Source organism: Emys orbicularis, chromosome 1 (assembly GCF_028017835.1).
Source record: "Emys orbicularis isolate rEmyOrb1 chromosome 1, rEmyOrb1.hap1, whole genome shotgun sequence".
NCBI classification, from domain to species: Eukaryota; Metazoa; Chordata; order Testudines; family Emydidae; genus Emys; species Emys orbicularis.
This window is the reverse complement of record NC_088683.1, coordinates 350892919-350911593: the sequence shown is the minus strand read 5'-3', so window position 1 is coordinate 350911593 and position 18675 is coordinate 350892919. Positions and strand designations below refer to the sequence as shown.

Here is an 18675-nt window from a genome sequence, read left to right as displayed (position 1 = left end):
AGGCTGCTACCTAACACTAGTATCAGAGGGGTAGCCGTGTTAGTCTGAATCTGTAAAAAGCAACAGAGGGTCCTGTGGCACCTTTAAGACTAACAGAAGTATTGGGAGCATAAGCTTTCGTGGGTAAGAACCTCACTTCTTCAGATGCAAGTAATGGAAATCTCCAGAGGCAGGTATAAATCAGTGTGGAGATAACGAGGTTAGTTCAATCAGGGAGGGTGAGGTGCTCTGCTAGCAGTAGAGGTGTGAACACCAAGGGAGGAGAAACTGCTTCTGTAGTTGGATAGCCATTCACAGTCTTTGTTTACTCCTGATCTGATGGTGTCAAATTTGCAAATGAACTGGAGCTCAGCAGTTTCTCTTTGGAGTCTGGTCCTGAAGTTTTTTTGCTGTAAGATGGCTACCTTAACATCTGCTATTGTGTGGCCAGGGAGGTTAAAGTGTTCTCCTACAGGTTTTTGTATATTGCCATTCCTGATATCTGACTTGTGTCCATTTATCCTCTTGCGTAGTGACTGTCCAGTTTGGCCAATGTACATAGCAGAGGGGCATTGCTGGCACATGATGGCATATATAACATTGGTGGACGTGCAGGTGAATGAGCCGGTGATGTTGTAGCTGATCTGGTTAGGTCCTGTGATAGTGCTGCTGGTGTAGATATGTGGGCAGAGTTGGCATCGAAGTTTGTTGCATGGGTTGGTTCCTGAGTTAGAGTTGTTATGGTGCGGTGCGTGGTTGCTGGTGAGAATACCTAACACTATTTTATTTCTTAGAATTCAGAACCCTAACACACAAGAACCCCAATACAGTGAGAGACAAAGCAGACTGCTCCCTAAAATAGAGACACACAATGCACCCCACATTGCTATAGGCTGTGTGCAGCTGACTGCACAAGAACAGATCCCCTAGCCTGAAAGCAGGACCAGAAACCCCCTTACAAATTAAGGTGATAGCTTCTCATTTTAAAACAGTTTTCAGTACACCACAGACACAACCCTCAGCCAGGGTGGTGTATAAACAGTACCATTGCAGGAGTGGCTCCAAGGGTAGGGCTACACCTCATTTAGACACACCTGTGCTTGGCCCATGATAGCTGACTTTGGCTTGGAGGGCTTACGCTGTATGGCTGTTTAATTGTGATGTAGACTTCCAAGCTCAGGCTGGAGCCTGGGCTCTAGGACCCTCCTACCTTGCAAGGTCCTAGATCTTGGGCTCTTGCCCAAGCCCTGAAGTCTACACTGCAATTAAACAGCCCCACAGCTTGAGCCCCACAAGCCCAAGTCAGCTGGCACAGGCCAGCCACAGGTTTTTAATTGCAGTGTACATGTACCCTAATAGTCTTTCTCTCTCGGAGACACTGTTCTTCCTTTGCTAACCTGCTGCCCTGGGGTTGAGAGAGTGAGGGCAGGTCTACACTATGGGGTTAAGTCAACCTAAGTTACATAACTCCAGCTATGAGAATAACGTAGCTGGAGTCGACGTAGCTTAGGTCGACGTATTGCCATGTCTACACCGTGCTGGGTCGACGGGAGAAACTCTCCCATCGACTTACCTTATGCTTCTCGTTCCAGTGGAGTACCGGAGTCGACGAGAGAGCGATCTACAGTTGATTTAGTGGGTCTTCACTAGACTCGCTAAATCGACCTCCAGTGGATTCATCACTGCAGCATCAATCCACAGTAAGTGTAGGGATGCCCTGAGTTACTGCAGCCCTTCAAAGAGTCAAGTTTACTTTCTCCCTTTGGCCAGCAATTAGCCAAGGTCCCGGCCACTCCTCTGACTGTTCCCCTTGCACTTGGTTGAAGCTGCATGCAGCACAAGCCCCAAGATCTGGGTAGGCTGAGCAAAGGGATGGGTTGGGCCCTTTTCCTTGCTTGGTTGAATAAGTATTTGTACAGTGCCTAGCAGAATGAGGACCTGGTCCATAAGTAGGGTTCCCAGAAGGGACCATTAGATCTAGTCTGTCATCCTGTATTTCACAATTCACAGGCCATAGAAGCTCATACAATTACCCCTGTATTGAGCCTATAATTTGTGTTTGGCAAAATAATTCATTTCAGAAAGGCATCCTGTCCTGACCTGATAGAGAATCCACCACTTCCCCAGGCAGTTTGTTCCTTCTTGTTTGAGCAGCCTGGTTTCAAGCCTCTGTTTTCCCTGCAGTCTGCGTGACACTTGAATGGAGATTTGAAGGGCATGGGTTAGTATTTCACCATGGTTTTGGTTAATCACGGTCTTCACTCCTGCATATCACTTAGATCAGCAGGAGACCACCAGGCCCCCCAGTCTGGTTGAGTACAGTACTTTTAACATTTCAGCAAGCACTTCAAGGAGAATCACAAGGACAAACAAACTAATGCTGAAGATCTGATTGTTAAATACAAGCTCCTTTAGTAATTAAAATTCCTTATTTTCAGTGATCCAACTGGTTGCCATATTTGGAGTCGGGAAGGAATATTCCCCCAGGTGAGATTGGCAGAGACCCTGCGGGGTTTTCACCTTCCTCTGCGGCATGGGTCACTTGCAGATTTAAACTAGTGTAAATGCTGGAGTCTCTGTAATTTTAAGTCTTTAAATCATGATTTGAGGACTTCAGTAACTCAGCCAGAGGTTAGGGGCCTATTACAGGAGTGGGTGGGTGAGGTTCTGTGGCCTGCAATGTGCAGGAGGTCAGACTAGATGACCATGATGGTCCCTTCTGACCGTAGAGTCTATGAGTCAGTGGGCCTGGTGTTGGTGGGTAAGGGGGCTCAGCACCTCTCAGCACCTCTTAGGTGGGACTCAGCACTTCACTATATGGGGCCCAAATTGCAAAATATTTGCATGTGTGACTCCCATTGCCACAAATGGTTATCTGTGTAGCATATACATCATTATCAAAGGGACTGATCCTGCACACAGACTCCTGTTGACTTCATTGTGACTTTGGGGCATACAATACAGTAATTGCAAGATGGAACCAAAATGTTTGGATTCGGACTCTGAGTTACATCCCTAGTGCCGGGTAAGAGTTACATCATCATCATGCGTCCAAAGAAGTGGGCATTCACCCACGAAAGCTTATGCTCCAATACATCTGTTAGTCTTAAAGGTGCCACAGGACTCTGTTGCTTTTTACAGATCCAGACTAACAAGGCTACCCCTCTGATACTTGATCATCATGTTCCTATTATGCCTCTGGCATTTAGGGCAGTGACGAAGCTCCTCCACTCTTGTCTGTTTCTGGCAAGTCTTTCAATGGTTCCCCAGCTGTGCCCCAGGTTTTTCAGCTCGGCTTCCACAGCTCTTCACCATGTTGTTTTTGGGCAGCCTCATTTTCGCTTGCCTTCAGGTGTCCATCTTATTGCTACTCTGGCAATGGAATCAGTTTCTATCCAAAGCACATGGCCAATCCATCTCCAATGCCTCCTGGCAATGATGGTGCTCAGATCCTCTTGGCTGCACAGTGTCAGTAGATCTTGGTTTGAGATTGTTCTGGGCCAAAAGCTACGGAGGATTTTTCTGAGGCAGGTTGTATGGAATGAAGATCATTTGGACATGTCATACTTTCTCATTTCCCAGCATTCTGCATTATGAAGTAGTTTTGAAAGTACGCAGCTCTGATAAATCTTGAGTTTGGTTTTGGTGTTGTATGTTGATGATTTCCAGACTGCATTTAAGCTCCTGAAGGTGATCCTGGCTTTATTGATTTTGTTCCGGATGTCCTGGCTTGTTCCACCGCTCTGGCTGATGGTGCTGCCGAAACATGTGAATGTTTCTACATTAGTGAGAACATAATCCTCTATCCGTACTGATGATGGTGAGGCAATATAAAGGTCATGATATCTGTTTTATTGCGGTTGATTTTCAGTCCAATTTGCTGGCTGAATGCGTTGAATCGAGTTGTTTTTTCTTGTATATGGTGTTGGGTATGTGATAGGAGAGCGACATCATCTGTGAAGTCAAGGTCTTCAAGGGATGAGAAGAGTGTCCATTTAATGCCTCTTGGCATGTCTTCTGTTGTACGCCGCACTACCCAGTTGATGGCAATGTTGAAGAGGATTGCAGACATGACACACCCCTGATGTACTCCTGTTTTGACTTCAGAACTGAGCTCACTGTGAAGAATACTGCATGTAAAGTTGAAATAGAAGCTTTTGATGATGTTGATTATACAGAAAGGAATTCCATATGCCCGCAGAACATGCCATAGGCTGGTCCTGTGAATGCTATCAAAAGCCTTCTCAAAGTCTATGAAATGTATGTAGAGTTGCCATTGCCACTGTAAGCATTGTTCTATTATGTTTCATAGAGTGATGATCTGGTCTGTGCATCCACACCCGTTATTGATATAGTGTTAAATTGTGGCTGGTCCCTACATAGGTGTGCCAGGGAAAGGGGGCAGCAGGCAGCCTTCAAGTAACCTCACCACCAACCTGCAAATTAATCAACACACCATGATATGCACTCTACTCTCCAAAACGGCCAGGGGAGAAAGACATGGAGGAGACAGATTTTCCCCATTGACTAGCATGGCTGTCTGGGCTGCAGCAAGGAGCACACAATATTATCTGAAGGGGTTATGTAGTGATTGAACTGCCCAAAAGCTGCTAGAGGAAATATGCCTCTCTGATGCATGTCGTCTCCTGGAGCGACCTGACATTGGTCCCTGCAAAGAACGGTACCTTAATGGCAAAAGCTGGCCCATATCTTTTTTGAAAAAGGTCCAGCAGAAGAATGCATTTGTTTTCCCCACCAAAGAAAGCTCATCAGAAGAGCAGCTCACCTTGTCAGATACAAAGAGCGAGTCTCCCAAATCAGTTAAAAGCAGCTGCTCAACCCATCTTATCTCTCTGCAACCCTGATTGTCTCCCTGCAAACACCACCACCACTACTCTGTAAAAGTGAGCATGCCCAGCTTGGAAGGGTGGTGTTACAAAGACAGTGCAGTGTATTTGTATTCATTACTGCTGTATTTTCCTGTAGGGATGATGACATCGAGCCCGGTATCAAATGAAACATCCAGAGTTACAAATTGTTTGCAGGCAAAACCCTTGGGGAAGGGAAGGAAAATCCCTCAGAGATTTGCCTGTTTATACAACCAGCAACTCCCTTTAGTCAATGTCATTTTAACCGTGGAATTTAAAATTGAAGTGCTGGTACATGATTATAGGTACTGCTTAAAACCTAACCTTTGATTCATCATACTTATTTTACATCAAAACTAACACATTATCTTCTGCATGAAAGGGAAAAAAACCAGAAAAATTTGGGACTAAATGTTGATAGATAAATGGAGTTAGAGTAAATAGTCTTTGCCAAAGTACTCACTTGATCTTATGAAAATCTTCAAATAATAAAACACTGCTATTCTGGAGGCTCCATAAACATTCTTTATCTAGAAAGAAGGTTAAATTATAGAACACTGAAGCGGCCTCTGAGAAGCGAAGATGAATGTACAGTACCTGCAGGATTAATGCATCTTTTAAAACAACTTACACTCTGAGAAACTATTAGAGCACACTAAAGATTCCATTAAAAACTAAACAGAACAGTAATATCATATATAGTATAAAGGAAAATGGGAACTTTGAAGATAAGAGCTCTTGGTGGATAAAAAAAATCCCCCAGTCCTTTAGAGAATGACAGAGACCATAAGAAAGCAACAACTACTGGGTTCCCCCGCCCCATATCCCTTCATTAACAGGTTTATTCACTTCAGCATGTATAGTAAAGATGGCAGTCAAATAGGAAAACCAAATATATCAATAATAGACTCATAGACTTTAAGGTCAGAAGGGACCATTATGATCATCTAGTCTGACCTCCCGCATGATGCAGGCCACAAAAGCTGACCCACCCACTCCTGGAATAATTCTCTCCCTTGACTCAGCTGTTGAAGTCCCCAAATCGTGATTTAAAGACTTCAAGTCACAGAGAATCCTCCAGCAAGCGACCCCTGCCCCATGCTGCAGAGGAAGGCGAAAAACCTCCAGGGCCTCTGCCAATCTATCCTGGAGGAAAATTCCTTCCCGACCCCAAATATGGCGATCAGCTGAACCCCGAGCATGCGGGCAAGATTCTCCAGCCAGACCCTCCGGAAAAAGTTCTCTGTAGTAACTTTTAATATCCCATCATTGACCATTGTTACTAATTACCAGCGATGGCACGTTATTGACCTATTGACTAAAATCACGTTATCCCATCAAACTATCCCCTCCATAAACTTATCAAGCTTAATCTTAAAGCCAGAGAGGTCTTTCGCCCCCACTATTTCCCTCGGAACGCTGTTCCAGAACTTCACCCCTCTGATGGTTAGAAACCTTCGTCTAATTTCAAGCCTAAACTTCCCGACGGCCAGTTTATATCCATTTGTTCTCGTGTCCACATTAGTACTGAGCTGAAATAATTCCTCTCCCTCCCTGGTATTTATCCCTCTGATATATTTAAAGAGAGCAATCATATCACCCCTCAGCCTTCTTTTGGTTAAGGTAAACAAACCGAGCTCCTCAAGTCTCCTTTCATATGACAGGTTTTCCATTCCTCGGATCATCCTAGTGGCCCTTCTCTGTACCCGTTCCAGTTTGAGTTCATCCTTTTTAAACATGGGAGACCAGAACTGCACGCAGTACTCCAAATGAGGTCTTACCAGTGCCTTGTACAACGGAACCAGCACCTCCTTATCCCTACTAGAAATACCTCGCCTAATGCATCCCAAGACCGCATTAGCTTTTTTCACGGCCACGTCACATTGCCGACTCATAGTCATCCTGCGATCAACCAGGACTCCGAGGTCCTTCTCCTCTTCCGTTACTTCCAACTGATGCGTCCCCAGCTTATAACTAAAATTCTTGTTAGTCATCCCTAAATGCATAACCTTACACTTCTCACTATTAAATAAATGCAAAGGAACTGTGTTCATTCAACAGTAGGGTTGTATAGGTCAGTACTCAGAAGTCAGGAAATGCCTATGTTATGGCTGAATTTGCAGCCCAAATGCATTATGATACAAGGTCCAGGTCATCAATGCTGTCACAGTATTGGAATCAATTACACAAGTGGTAAACTGGCCAAGAGATGGGGAAGAAAGAGTAGGAGGAAGCGGTCAACAGTGACACTATTCCATAGTAGGAGGGAAATGATTAATGATCTGGAAAAGGGGTGAACAGTGAAATGGCAAAATTTCAGGTGGTGCACAGTGATTTAGAGAAGATGGGATGAAGGAAGACAGCAATAAACTTCACAGAGACTTAAAAAGCTAGGTGAATACCGTGACTTTATGGAAATATGCTTATGGGTGTATATATATGACATAACTGGAATATGTTTTATGCTACATATGCCATGTAACATATCTATGTAAAGGTTATGATCTACTGAATCTATTAATCCTATTTGTATGCAGGTATCATTTTTGTATTCAAAGTTATTAATATTGGCTGGGTACTGGCTTGATTTTAACTAGCCTTGTAGAGCATTTGGTCAGCTTCTTGAGATAAGTACAAATTAAGTGCCCAATCAAAAACCACTTAAACCAACAATGAACTTGAAGATGCCAATCCACATCTGAGTTTTCACAGGAATGTGGCTTGGCTGGTAAAAACTGAGTCATGCATGGGCATGTGGCTTGCCCATGTGACTCCAAAACTCCATCTTGGAGCTGGACTTTGCACAGGAGTGAGGAGGGGGGGTCTCCACCCACAAGAGAAAGTCTATTTAAACCCCTGGGAGACCCCTTCATTTTGTCTTCAGCTGGCTAAAGAGAGAGCCTCTCCACCCCTAAGGATACCTTAAAGAAACGAACAAAGGACAGTAACTACAGGGGGTGTGAGTGACTGCTGGATCCAGACTAGCAGGAGACTAGTCTGTAAAAGAAAGCTTACTGTAACTGGTGAAATTTTATTTGTATTCAGTTTCTTAGACATAGACTTGCGTGTTCTATTTTATTTTACTTGGTAATTCACTTTGTTCTGTCTGTTACTACTTGGAACCACTTAAATCCTACTTTCTGTATTTAATAAAATCACTTTTTACTTATTAATTAACCAAGAGCATGTATTAATACCTGGGGGGGGGGGGCAAACAGCTGTGCATATCTCTCCATCAGTGTTATAGAGGGCGAACAATTTATGAGTTTACCCTGTATAAGCTTTATACAGGGTAAAACGGATTTATTTGGGGTTTGGACCCCATTGGGAGTTGGACATCTGAATGTTAAAGACAGGAACGCTTCTGTAAGTTGCTTTCAGTCAAGCCTACAGCTGTTAGGGGACATGGTTCAGATCCTGGGTCTGGGTTTGCAGCAGGCTAGGGGGTCTGGCTCAAACCAGGCAGGGCACTGAAGTCCTAAGCTGCCAGGGCAGGAAAGCAGGGGCAGAAGTAGTCTTGGCACATCAGTTAGCAGCCCCAAGGGGGTTTCCGTGATCCAACCCGTCAGAAATAGGCAGCTTGATTGCAGATGACAGAGCGTTGGAAAATGCAAGGTAATGGACTTTGGATGGAGTAATTTGAACTACTCAGATTCACTGGTGGCTTCCAACTTTATTGAGACCAGGCAGGAAAAAAAATCTGTGTGTTATAGCTCAATTAAAACCTCTGCTCAATGTGTAGTGGTGGTTCAAAGCCAAAGGAAGTGGTAGGATACCTACAGAAAATGGCACTGATAACATAATAACAGTGTGTAAATAGGTGGATCCTCACTTCAGATGTGTGAGATTCTGATCACCGTCTAAAAAAAAGGATAGAGCAGAAATACAAAGCTTCCACAGACAGATGATGCAAATGATTAATGGAAAGGCTTCCATTAGAAGAGAAAGTAAAAAGATTGAGGTGATTCAGTTTGGCTAGTAGGTGAATATGATTCAGGTATACAGAAGAGAAGAAGGTGCAGAGAAGTTAAATTGGGCACTTCTATTTACTCTTTGTCATAATATAGGAACCAGAGTACTACATTCAATGAAACCGAAACACCACACATTTAAAACTGATAAATAGAAATACTTTTTATACACAACATATAATGAACCCGTGCCACAAGACATTGATGCCAAGAACAAAGGAGGATTCATAGAATGATCAGAAAGTTACATGTAAGGTAACCAGACAGCCCGATATTATTGGGACCGTCCCGATATTAGGGGCTTTATCTTATACAGGTCTGTCGCATCTTACGCGCATTTATCATGCACGATTTCAGCTTTACGCGGTCGGCAAAAACAAAAAAAAGAGAAAAATAACCATTTAAATACTGTACCTGTAGTGCGGGCGATTCCGCCCACCATTACACTCAATGTAATTTTGACTATAGGCGATTTTCGCTTTATGCGCTGACTGCGGAATGTAACCCCAGCGTAAGATGCGACAGGCCTGTATATACAACTATATCTTCCCCCCATCCTCCCCCCCCAAAAAAAAGTGTCCCAGTTTTTCACACTTGCTATCTGGCCACACTAGTTACATGGAAACTGACAACATCCAGAGTTCCACTACCTAGAATAAAAATGTTTGAGGAATATAACCCTCACTACCAGACACACGAAGGAACTTCAGTTATGGGCTGGTTATTCCATAATTGTCCATTATGGAGTTTCTTGCACCTTCTTCTGAAGCATCTGCTGCTGGCTCCTGTCAGAGATAAGATATTGGACTAGATGCAGGATGGATCTGATCCAATGTGGCAACTGCTATGAATATGCCTTGTAGCCTAGTTACACGATCACATACTCTTTCTCCAATAATACAATCTAATAAGCCAAACACTCTGGTCCTCTACAGCCACTTTTTGCCACATAAGCTATTTTGTGCCAGGGCCAGGCATCCCTGAACCATGATCCATAAATGACTCCCTGTGCTCCTCCTAGCCATCCCACTTCACTTCATTCAACTTTGGGCCAATGTAATATAATTCTACAGCCTTTGTTACATACGTATGGCAACTTGCATCTCTCCCATTCTTCTGTGCTTACGTGAGTTTCATTGTCGAGATGGTCCAATGTATCAGTACTGACTCAGACATTTTATTTGATACGTTCACTCCTCATTAAGGTATTTATTTCAATAATTTTATCAGCACCCATGTACTACACATTAAATAGGATTGTATTCCCCTCGGAGACAACTATATCTTTAAACAGGAATCTGTGACTGTAGTGTTTCACCAGAGAGCCGTGCCTACAAATTTGTGTCAACAGTGCATATTGTGCATGGCAGATCCCTGCAGAGGTACTTTCAGAAATAAAGAGGGCAAAGAAGAGTTACTTACCCATAATTTGAGTTCTCTGAGTAGATTATCGGTACAAATCCACGCCTCCAGCCCCATTTCCCTGGAGCCTAACAAGATGTAAGGAACTGAGGGTGTATGGGAAGCCACAGCACTTATATACCCTAATTTGGATTGCTCCATCTCTCAGGGTAGGGGTGTAAAGAGCCTGTGTGGTTCAAGATTGTCAGAGGGTTCTGGCTTCTGTAGCTTCTACAGGTGTGTCCCAAGGGTGGGGACTTGTTCTGGTAACAGTGAAAGGAGAAATTAAATACTTTTGATGAGTGAAATTCTCCCCTGTGCTGAGAGTCACCACATGGTCTGTGTATAACTCCCCCCCCCAGTGAGTGTGTTATAGACCCACTGTGTGGGACCCACAGCGGCTATGAGTCTGTTACAGCACCCCTTAAAAAAGTCTTGACTCTTTAACTTATGCAGTAGCTACTTCTGCTTTTAGCTCTGCAGGTCCCTGGTTCAATCCCCAGTGTGTGGGCCAAGATGGCAACCATCACATATGCACAATTTAAGTCTCACTTAAACCCTATCTTGATGACTTAAATGAGATCTAGACCTTGTCCTGGCTCTGACGCATAGGGGAAAATCTCACTAAAATCAAAATCACTGCAACTATAAATACCAGATTCCATTCTGATATTTTCAAGAGAAGAGCTCTAAACAGGTTCACTTTGTCATAGCATGTTGCAGATGGACTTATAGTAAGAAAAACAAAACAACCTCTTCTACAAAGATCCTTTTTTTTTTAACAAAAAAGAAACCACCCTAACAAATGGGAATGACTAGTTCCTTATGTCAGATTATAAGGCAGATAGGCAGCATTGCAGGACAAACAAAAATATGGTTTGTAGATTTGACAGCCTACACCATTACCTTTTACACTGCTAAATAAATCACACATTTATGCTTGCAAACTATGTGAGAGCCAAGTTTCCGTGTTCTGTATTCCTCTGACAGCCAATAATGAATGTTTTGTCATGGTGATCAACACATTTTATTACAGCTCCTACACTTAAAATTCCATCTGTTTCACAAACACAACATGAACATGAGAAAACATTCATTAATCTTAAATGCAATAAGGAAAAAAAACCAGAAGATTTCACAACACAGGATTCCCTGCAAGTATTTTGGTCTTACAATATTGGGACACTATGTACCTCAAAGTAGCACCCTGGAACCCCTATATTCACCACTTCATATGATTAGGAGATGTTTTGTACAAATTATACCTTGTGAGGTATCATTTTAAAAGTCTTACTCTGTTCAACATTAATATCTTGTTGAAGTCTATGTACTAGCATTGTATGTGAAGCTATGAAGTATTGCTATATTTGTTACTGAAATATGTTGTGAGGTTGGGAAACACCAACAAAGGAGCAGCCATCACTGGCCAGACAGGCAATAATGGCTCAAGAAGAATCCACTATCCCAGAGCCTTCTCAGAGAAGACACGTACACAATGAGGAGGCCTAACACACATCACAAACAAGGATCTTTCTAGCAGCTGGAAGAAAGTGTAAAAGAGGGGCAGTGACATCATCACTTGGCCTCTCCTTCCCACCCCCAATCTGAACACCTGAAAGATCCTTTGGATGACAAAGACTTTGAAGTTGGGAAATTGGTCCCAGGCTGGAAAGGAGTTCGGTCTGAGTATTGAAACCTGTGAGCTGCCTGGAACATTCAGCGGGGGTGAGAGACTGTTTGATTCAAATCTTGCTGAGTCTGTTAAAGTTAGAATTTAGACTGTGTTTCTATTTTTATTTCTAAGGTAACCAAATTTGATCTCTATGCCTGCTACTTATAATCATTTAAAATCTATCTTTCTGTAATTAATAAATCTCTTTTATATTTTACCTAAACACTGCATTTTTGGTGGAAGTGCTCAGGGAATCTCAGGTCAGGTTAACAAAGGCTTGTGTATGTCCATTTTCCTATGAAGAAATGGTGAACTTATTAATGAGCTTGTACTGTCCAAGGGAACCTTGAGCAGTGTAACACGGTATATTTCTGGGGTGGAAGTCTGGGAGCTGGGGTGATCTACTGGTGCCTCTCTCTGTGTGATTTATGAGTAGCTCAGGGAGTATTCATGCAATTTAGCCGGGTGCATGGCTCCTCATGTTGATAGCTGAATGATCACAACCCATGGAGGGGTTTCATTGCTTGTCACTGGCATAGCTTTGTGAGAGACAACCCAGGTGAGAGAGTTAAGGAGGCACAGTGTTCTGACAGTTCCAAGTTGTACCCTGGGGACACTGTCACAACTATACAACAAACGAGTGCAATGTTTTCTGTTGGTTCTGATTCTGAATGCTGCATCCCAGTTCTCTGTGTCTGTATTCTGTTCGATAGAGGTTTTACTCTGCATTCATCATCATAGTACACATATCTTGTCTGTATGATTAACAAGTACACAGTCCATGGAAAAAAGATGCAACTCAATATTAGGGACAACCCCACCAAACTGGTTCCCTCTATGAAAAGCAAGTAATAAAGACACTTAAAAATGTCTGTCAACTTTTTCTCCATATATTATGCAAGAACAGAAAATGCTCTTTCGCGCCTTTTTTCATGTAGAGTTTTGAAGAGGGCAATTCTAAGTTGGTTGGACCTGGCTTTCACTTTCTAGGGCTAATGTCTAGTCAATGTTGTGATGGATCCCTTGTACACCATATCAGGCAAAGTGTGGTTTATTTTAGCTTTGGAAGGTAGGAAATAGAAGGTAAGAGTTGAAGCAGAATTCCTCCTTCCTAGATACCATTCCACTAAAAAAAAATATTGGTACAGTATTCTAGATCAAATTCTTCCCATGCACATATGTATGCAGCCCTCAGTGATGGCAATGGGAACTATATCCAAATGCAGATTTATTTTCTCTGAAAAGATTTGCTTTTTATGATCATGAATCCAGTTTTTTCTAACACTGAAAATAAGGGTGCCTTTATCTAGTCGCTGGAAGGCAGTGTGGTCAAGTGGATGGAAACCTAGACTGAAACATAGGAGAGACCTATGTTCTATTCCCAGCTTTGCCACTGGCCTTCTGGGTGACCTTGAGCCAGTCACTTCCCCATCTATGTGCATCAATTCCACATCTGTAAAATGGTACTCACCTCCTTTGAAAAGTGCTTTGAGATCTACCCATGAAAAGCATCATTTAGGACTTATGTGTTAATTAGTATTATTATTTTAGTGACTAAAGAAAGAATAACCACAGAAGTTGTTTACTTGGCCTGTTGGAGTAGACTGTATTTAAAGCTCATCTAACATTTTCAGCTCACTGCACTAATTTTGGCAAGTCACAGATAGGCAAGTTCTCTCTCTGTCTTCCCTCAGAGTTCAAACTCTGCCCAGTATTTTAATGTCATAATTGAGTACAAAAATTGACTTGGAAGAGGCACAGTTTTCTTTGTCCTTATCTATTTCTATTTACATTAAAAAAAAAAAAAACTAAGGAGCATTAAAGTTGTGATGTCAAGCACTCAAAAGTTAGGAAATGCCAGAATTACAGTTGCCTGTGCAATCCTTGGCCCCCCTTGTGCATATTCATTATGATATAGTCTTTAATTACACAATTACATGGTCTGTATGTAACAATCACAGGCTATTTTTTCCACAGGACTCCTCCCTCATTTAGTGCCCAAGACAGACCTGCAGTGGAGATGAATCAGGCTTACGCGGTAAAGGTGGCTGTTGTCTGTAGGACTGGTGGATCATTAGTTGCAGAAGTTGGAAGGTGTGTAATAAATGAGTCGGGGCTGACAGCAAGCTGGGGACCAATACCTAAACACCCTGATGATCCATACGCATTGTGCTGCAGCCTATAGAAAAACTGAAAACACTCAAAAGGAGATGTCTGAGCTACCAATGGGAGCACTGAGGTACGTAGGGCTGACCCCCTTAGCAGTGCCTGCAATGACTGAGCAAGAAGTGCTTGTCATGAGTACCTGCCTAAAAGGCAGTAAAGGGACACTGGCAATGGTAGAGCAGCTGGCTGAAGAAGGGCTCCCTGAAGGAGTGCTGGTCCCCAGTGGAGTCACAACCCTGCCTGCAGAAGCCCAGGAAAAGGTGGTTATTCTGATTGCTAATGAAACAGGCCGTGATGTTGCTGTGAAACAAGAGCAGAAGATAGCAGACCTCTTTGATACCCCAGTGTGAACCTGAGGTTCTAGCAAAAGATCCTGCAAAGTTTGATTTCAGAGATTCACCGTTGTCCAAGGATGGGAAGGATCATATGAGGAAGACTTGGTGAAAGATCCAAGGTATTCTCACTGCATGAGTGGGAATTGGGATGTGCCAAAGGAGTGGAACACAATATCAGGCTACAGGACTCATAACCCTTCAGGGAGCAATCTAGGAAGATCGCTCTTTCAGACATGGAAGACCTGTGCAGCACCATCTTCACAAGCTGATTGAGAATGGTATCATTATAGAGCCCCATAGCCCATATGCCTCCCCCATTGCGGTGGTCCACAAGAAGAATGGGAAAATCTGGATGTGTATTGACTACTGCACACTATATACGTGCACTGTAGTTGACCAGTACACCAGTGGTTCTCAGTATTGGGACTTCAAAGTGGATACTACCAGATGGGGTTGTCAGGGAGGGGTAGTACCTCTGATGGGGGAGCAGTTGTACTCCTAGGAGTAGCTCATCCACTTTGGTCCCCACTTGACACCCAGCTCTCACCTGTGGTTCCAAGTAGCTGTCAGCATGCGACAGCGGCCACACCCTGGAGACCGTCTTGACTGGCGGGCTAAACCAGGTGAGGGTAGCCGATGAGTATGAGACTCTCGGTGAGTCAGGGCCTGTCTACCCATTGCATGCGAAGGCTGGATCCGGCTGACTGAGGCAACCTGGTTCAACCTGGTTTAATGGTCAGGAAGGCGGTGACAGCAAGCGTTGTGGAACGCTTAAGAGCACGACAAGACACGTAGGCGTCCTGGTCATCCACTGCACCCTGTCCTATCTCCAGCCGTCTCGACTTCTGTCCTGCCACTGGATACAGATAGGAACTGGGAAGAGAGAGTGAGGCTGATGTTGCGCAACTCTCCCTCACTTTAATCCAATTCACGCGCAAGTCTCGACATCATATCATATCATATCATATCACATCATATCAAGTCCTGTGGCGATGGGCGAGCAACGAAGCAGCAGGTGTGGATACACTGGGAGTTGTAGCCGCGGACCTGCACATAGGTCGTTCCTCACTGACCGAAACAGCAGTGGAGCTTGGCATCTTCTTGAGCGACTGAGCAGCCCCATTCAGGATTGCACTGCTCACCTCCGTAGAACGAGGAGGGGGCTAGAAAAGGTGCCCTAAACACTGCCTGCTTCACCTTACCCTGGCCAGCATACCGCAGCTGGTGGGGATCCCACAAAAGCGGTCGAACGAAACAAAAACAAAACTTAGAGTGACACCAATCACTATTGGCACATGGAATGTGCGCACGTTACTGGACAACATCACGGCAGACAGACCGGAGAGAAGAACAGCACTTGTCGCTCGAGAGCTCACACGCTACAACATTGACATTGCAGCCCTTAGCGAAACTCGCCTTGCTAATGAAGGACAGCTGTCCGAGTCAGGCGGTGGCTATACATTCTTCTGGAGTGGCCGCAGCAGTGATGAGCGTCGCGAATCTGGAGTTGGCTTCACCATTAAGAATCATCTTGTTCGGAAACTTGCCAGGTCCCCCAAGGGTATGAATGACCGGCTCATGACAATGCAGCTTCCGCTTCAAAAAGGAAAACAAGCTACTTTGATCAGCGCATATGCTCCTACAATGACCAACCCAGAGGATGTGAAGGATAAATTCTACGAAGAACTAGATACTCTGCTATCGTCAGTGCACCGCACAGACAAGCTGATTATGCTTTGCGATTTTAACGCAAGAGTCGGATGCGATGCCGCAGCCTGGGAAGGAGTCATCGGGAAAAATGGAGTGGGAAAGTGCAACAGCAATGGCCTGTTACTGCTGAAAACTTGTGCAGCACATGGCCTTCTGATCAGCAATACGGTCTTCCGCCTTCCTACCCGCAACAGGACTTCGTGGATGCATCCCCGTTCCAAGCACTGGCATTTGATCGATTATGTCATCATCAGGAGAAGGGACAGACAAGATGTCAGGGTTACAAAAGCTATGTGTGGCGCTGACTGTTGGATGGATCATAGGCTCATAGTATCCAAAATGAAGCTCCGTATCATGCCGAAGAGACGACCACAAGGCTGTAAGGTTCTCAAAAGGATCAACGTGTCGAAGCTGAAGAACAGCCACATCACTGAAAATCTAGCAGAAGACCTAGAGAATGAGCTTGCTGATCTTCGTATTGAGGATGACGCTGAGAAAGACTGGGAGCGATTCCGCAACACTGTCCATACAGCTGCATCGAAGGTATTGGGGCCCTCCACATGCAGGCAGCAAGACTGGTTTGACGAAAATGATGCAGAAATCCAGGCCTTACTTGCTGAGAAGCACCGCCTGCATCATGCATATCAAAACGATCCATCCTCGGCGGCAAAGAAGACCGCCTTTATCAACGTTCTCAGAACCGATTGCGCAAAATGCGGGACATGTGGCTAAGCGCCAAAGCAGATGAAATACAGGCATATGTGGACAGGAATGACTTTAAGCAGTTTTATGAAGCCCTTAACACACTCTATGGTCCACAGTCTTCTGGGAGCTTTCCCCTCCTGAACTCTGATGGTACTGTGCTCCTTACAGAGAAGACGCAGATTCTCCAGAGATGGGCTGAACACTTTGAAGCAATTCTCAATCGCCCCTCAGTCATCAATGATGAGACCATTGACAAGATGCCCCAGGTTGCAGTCAATGACTCCATGGATGCTTCACCAGAAGAGGACGAAGTGAAGAAAGCTATCAATCAGCTGTCAAGTGGCAAAGCCCCACGGTCAGATGCCATACCAGCAGAGGTGTACAAAGTCGGTGGACCGGTGCTGCTACGGAAACTCACTGAGCTGTTTCAGTCCTTCTGGAGGCAGGGAACCATTCCACAGGAATTTAGAGACGCGTCCATCTTGCACCTCTATAAGAGGAAGGGCAATTGCCAGGTATGCGACAATCACCGTGGAATCTCGCTGCTTTCTACAGCAGGGAAAGTTCTTGCACGGGTTCTGTTGAACCGATTGATTACTCAACTGGAGAAGGGCTTACTGCCAGAATCACAGTGTGGCTTCTGCAAGGGTCGTGGGACTATTGACATGATCTTCGCTGTGCGTCAGCTACAGGAGAAATGTCAAGAGCAGAATCGTGAACTCTACACAACTTTTGTGGACCTCACGAAAGCATTTGACTCTGTCAGTCGCCAGGGCCTGTGGAGGATCATGTCGAAATTTGGCTGTCCAGACAGATTTATACGAATGGTACGTCAATTTCATCACGGTATGATGGCTCGTGTCCTGGATGACGGTGAAACATCTGAGGCCTTCCCAGTCACCAACGGTGTCAAGCAAGGGTGTGTTTTAGCACCCACTTTGTTCAGCATGATATTCTCTGCCACTCTGACTGATGCCTTTCAACACTGCACTGAAGGAGTAGGCCTGAAGTATAGAACTGATGGGAAATTATTCAATCTGAGGCGACTGCGTGCCATCACCAAGGTGAAGGAAACTGTACTTCGAGACTTTCTCTTTGCCGATGATTGTGCTCTGAATGCTAGTACTGAGCCAGAAATGCAAGCCAGTATGGACAAGTTTTCAACTGCATGCAATAACTTCGGTCTCACTATTAACATCAAGAAGACTGAGGTCATGCACCAGCCAGCTCCCCACGCTCCGTACTCAGAACCGTCCATCACTGTAAATGGACAGAGACTTCAGACAGTGGACCACTTCATGTACCTGAGCAGTACCCTTTCCCGAGCAGTGTCAATCGATGATGAAGTAAACTGCAGAATTGCTAAAGCCAGCTCTGCATTTGGCTGATTGCGCTTCAATGTTTGGGAACGTCGAGGGATCAGCCTATCAACGAAGCTGAAGGTCTACCGAGCAGTGGTGCTTCCAACTCTGCTGTACGCCTGCGAGACGTGGACTGTCTATCGGAGTCATGCACGAAGGCTCAATCACTTCCACATTTCCTGTCTGCAAAAGCTTCTAAAAATCAGATGGCAGGACAAAGTGCCCGATACTGATGTCCTTACTAGAGCCAGTCTGCCGTCAGTTCACACATTGCTGATGAGAGCCCAGACCAGGTGGGCCGGACATGTTGTGAGAATGTCAGATGAACGCATTCCTAAACAGCTCTTCTACGGAGAACTCACTCAGGGAAAGCGCTCCCATGGAGGACAAAAGAAGCAATTCAAGGACACGCTGAAGACCTCTTTGAAGTCCTTCGAGATCAACACCACCACATGGGAAACCTTCGCACTGAACCGTTCAGCATGGCACAGCCTCATTCACACAGGC

At 44.5% G+C, this 18675-nt stretch overlaps 1 protein-coding gene across 1 annotated transcript; it reads left to right on the top strand.

Annotated features, from left to right (window-relative positions):
- Positions 1-14227: 14227 nt before the first annotated feature.
- Positions 14228-17907, top strand: LOC135873285 (uncharacterized; the record flags this gene model as incomplete). The annotated part of the gene is made up of 3 exons (XM_065397688.1): positions 14228-14403; positions 15604-16810; positions 17302-17907. Coding segments are annotated over exons 1-3 (1989 nt in total), but the record flags the coding sequence as incomplete, so codon positions are not given.
- Between the last annotated feature and the right edge of the window lie 768 nt (positions 17908-18675).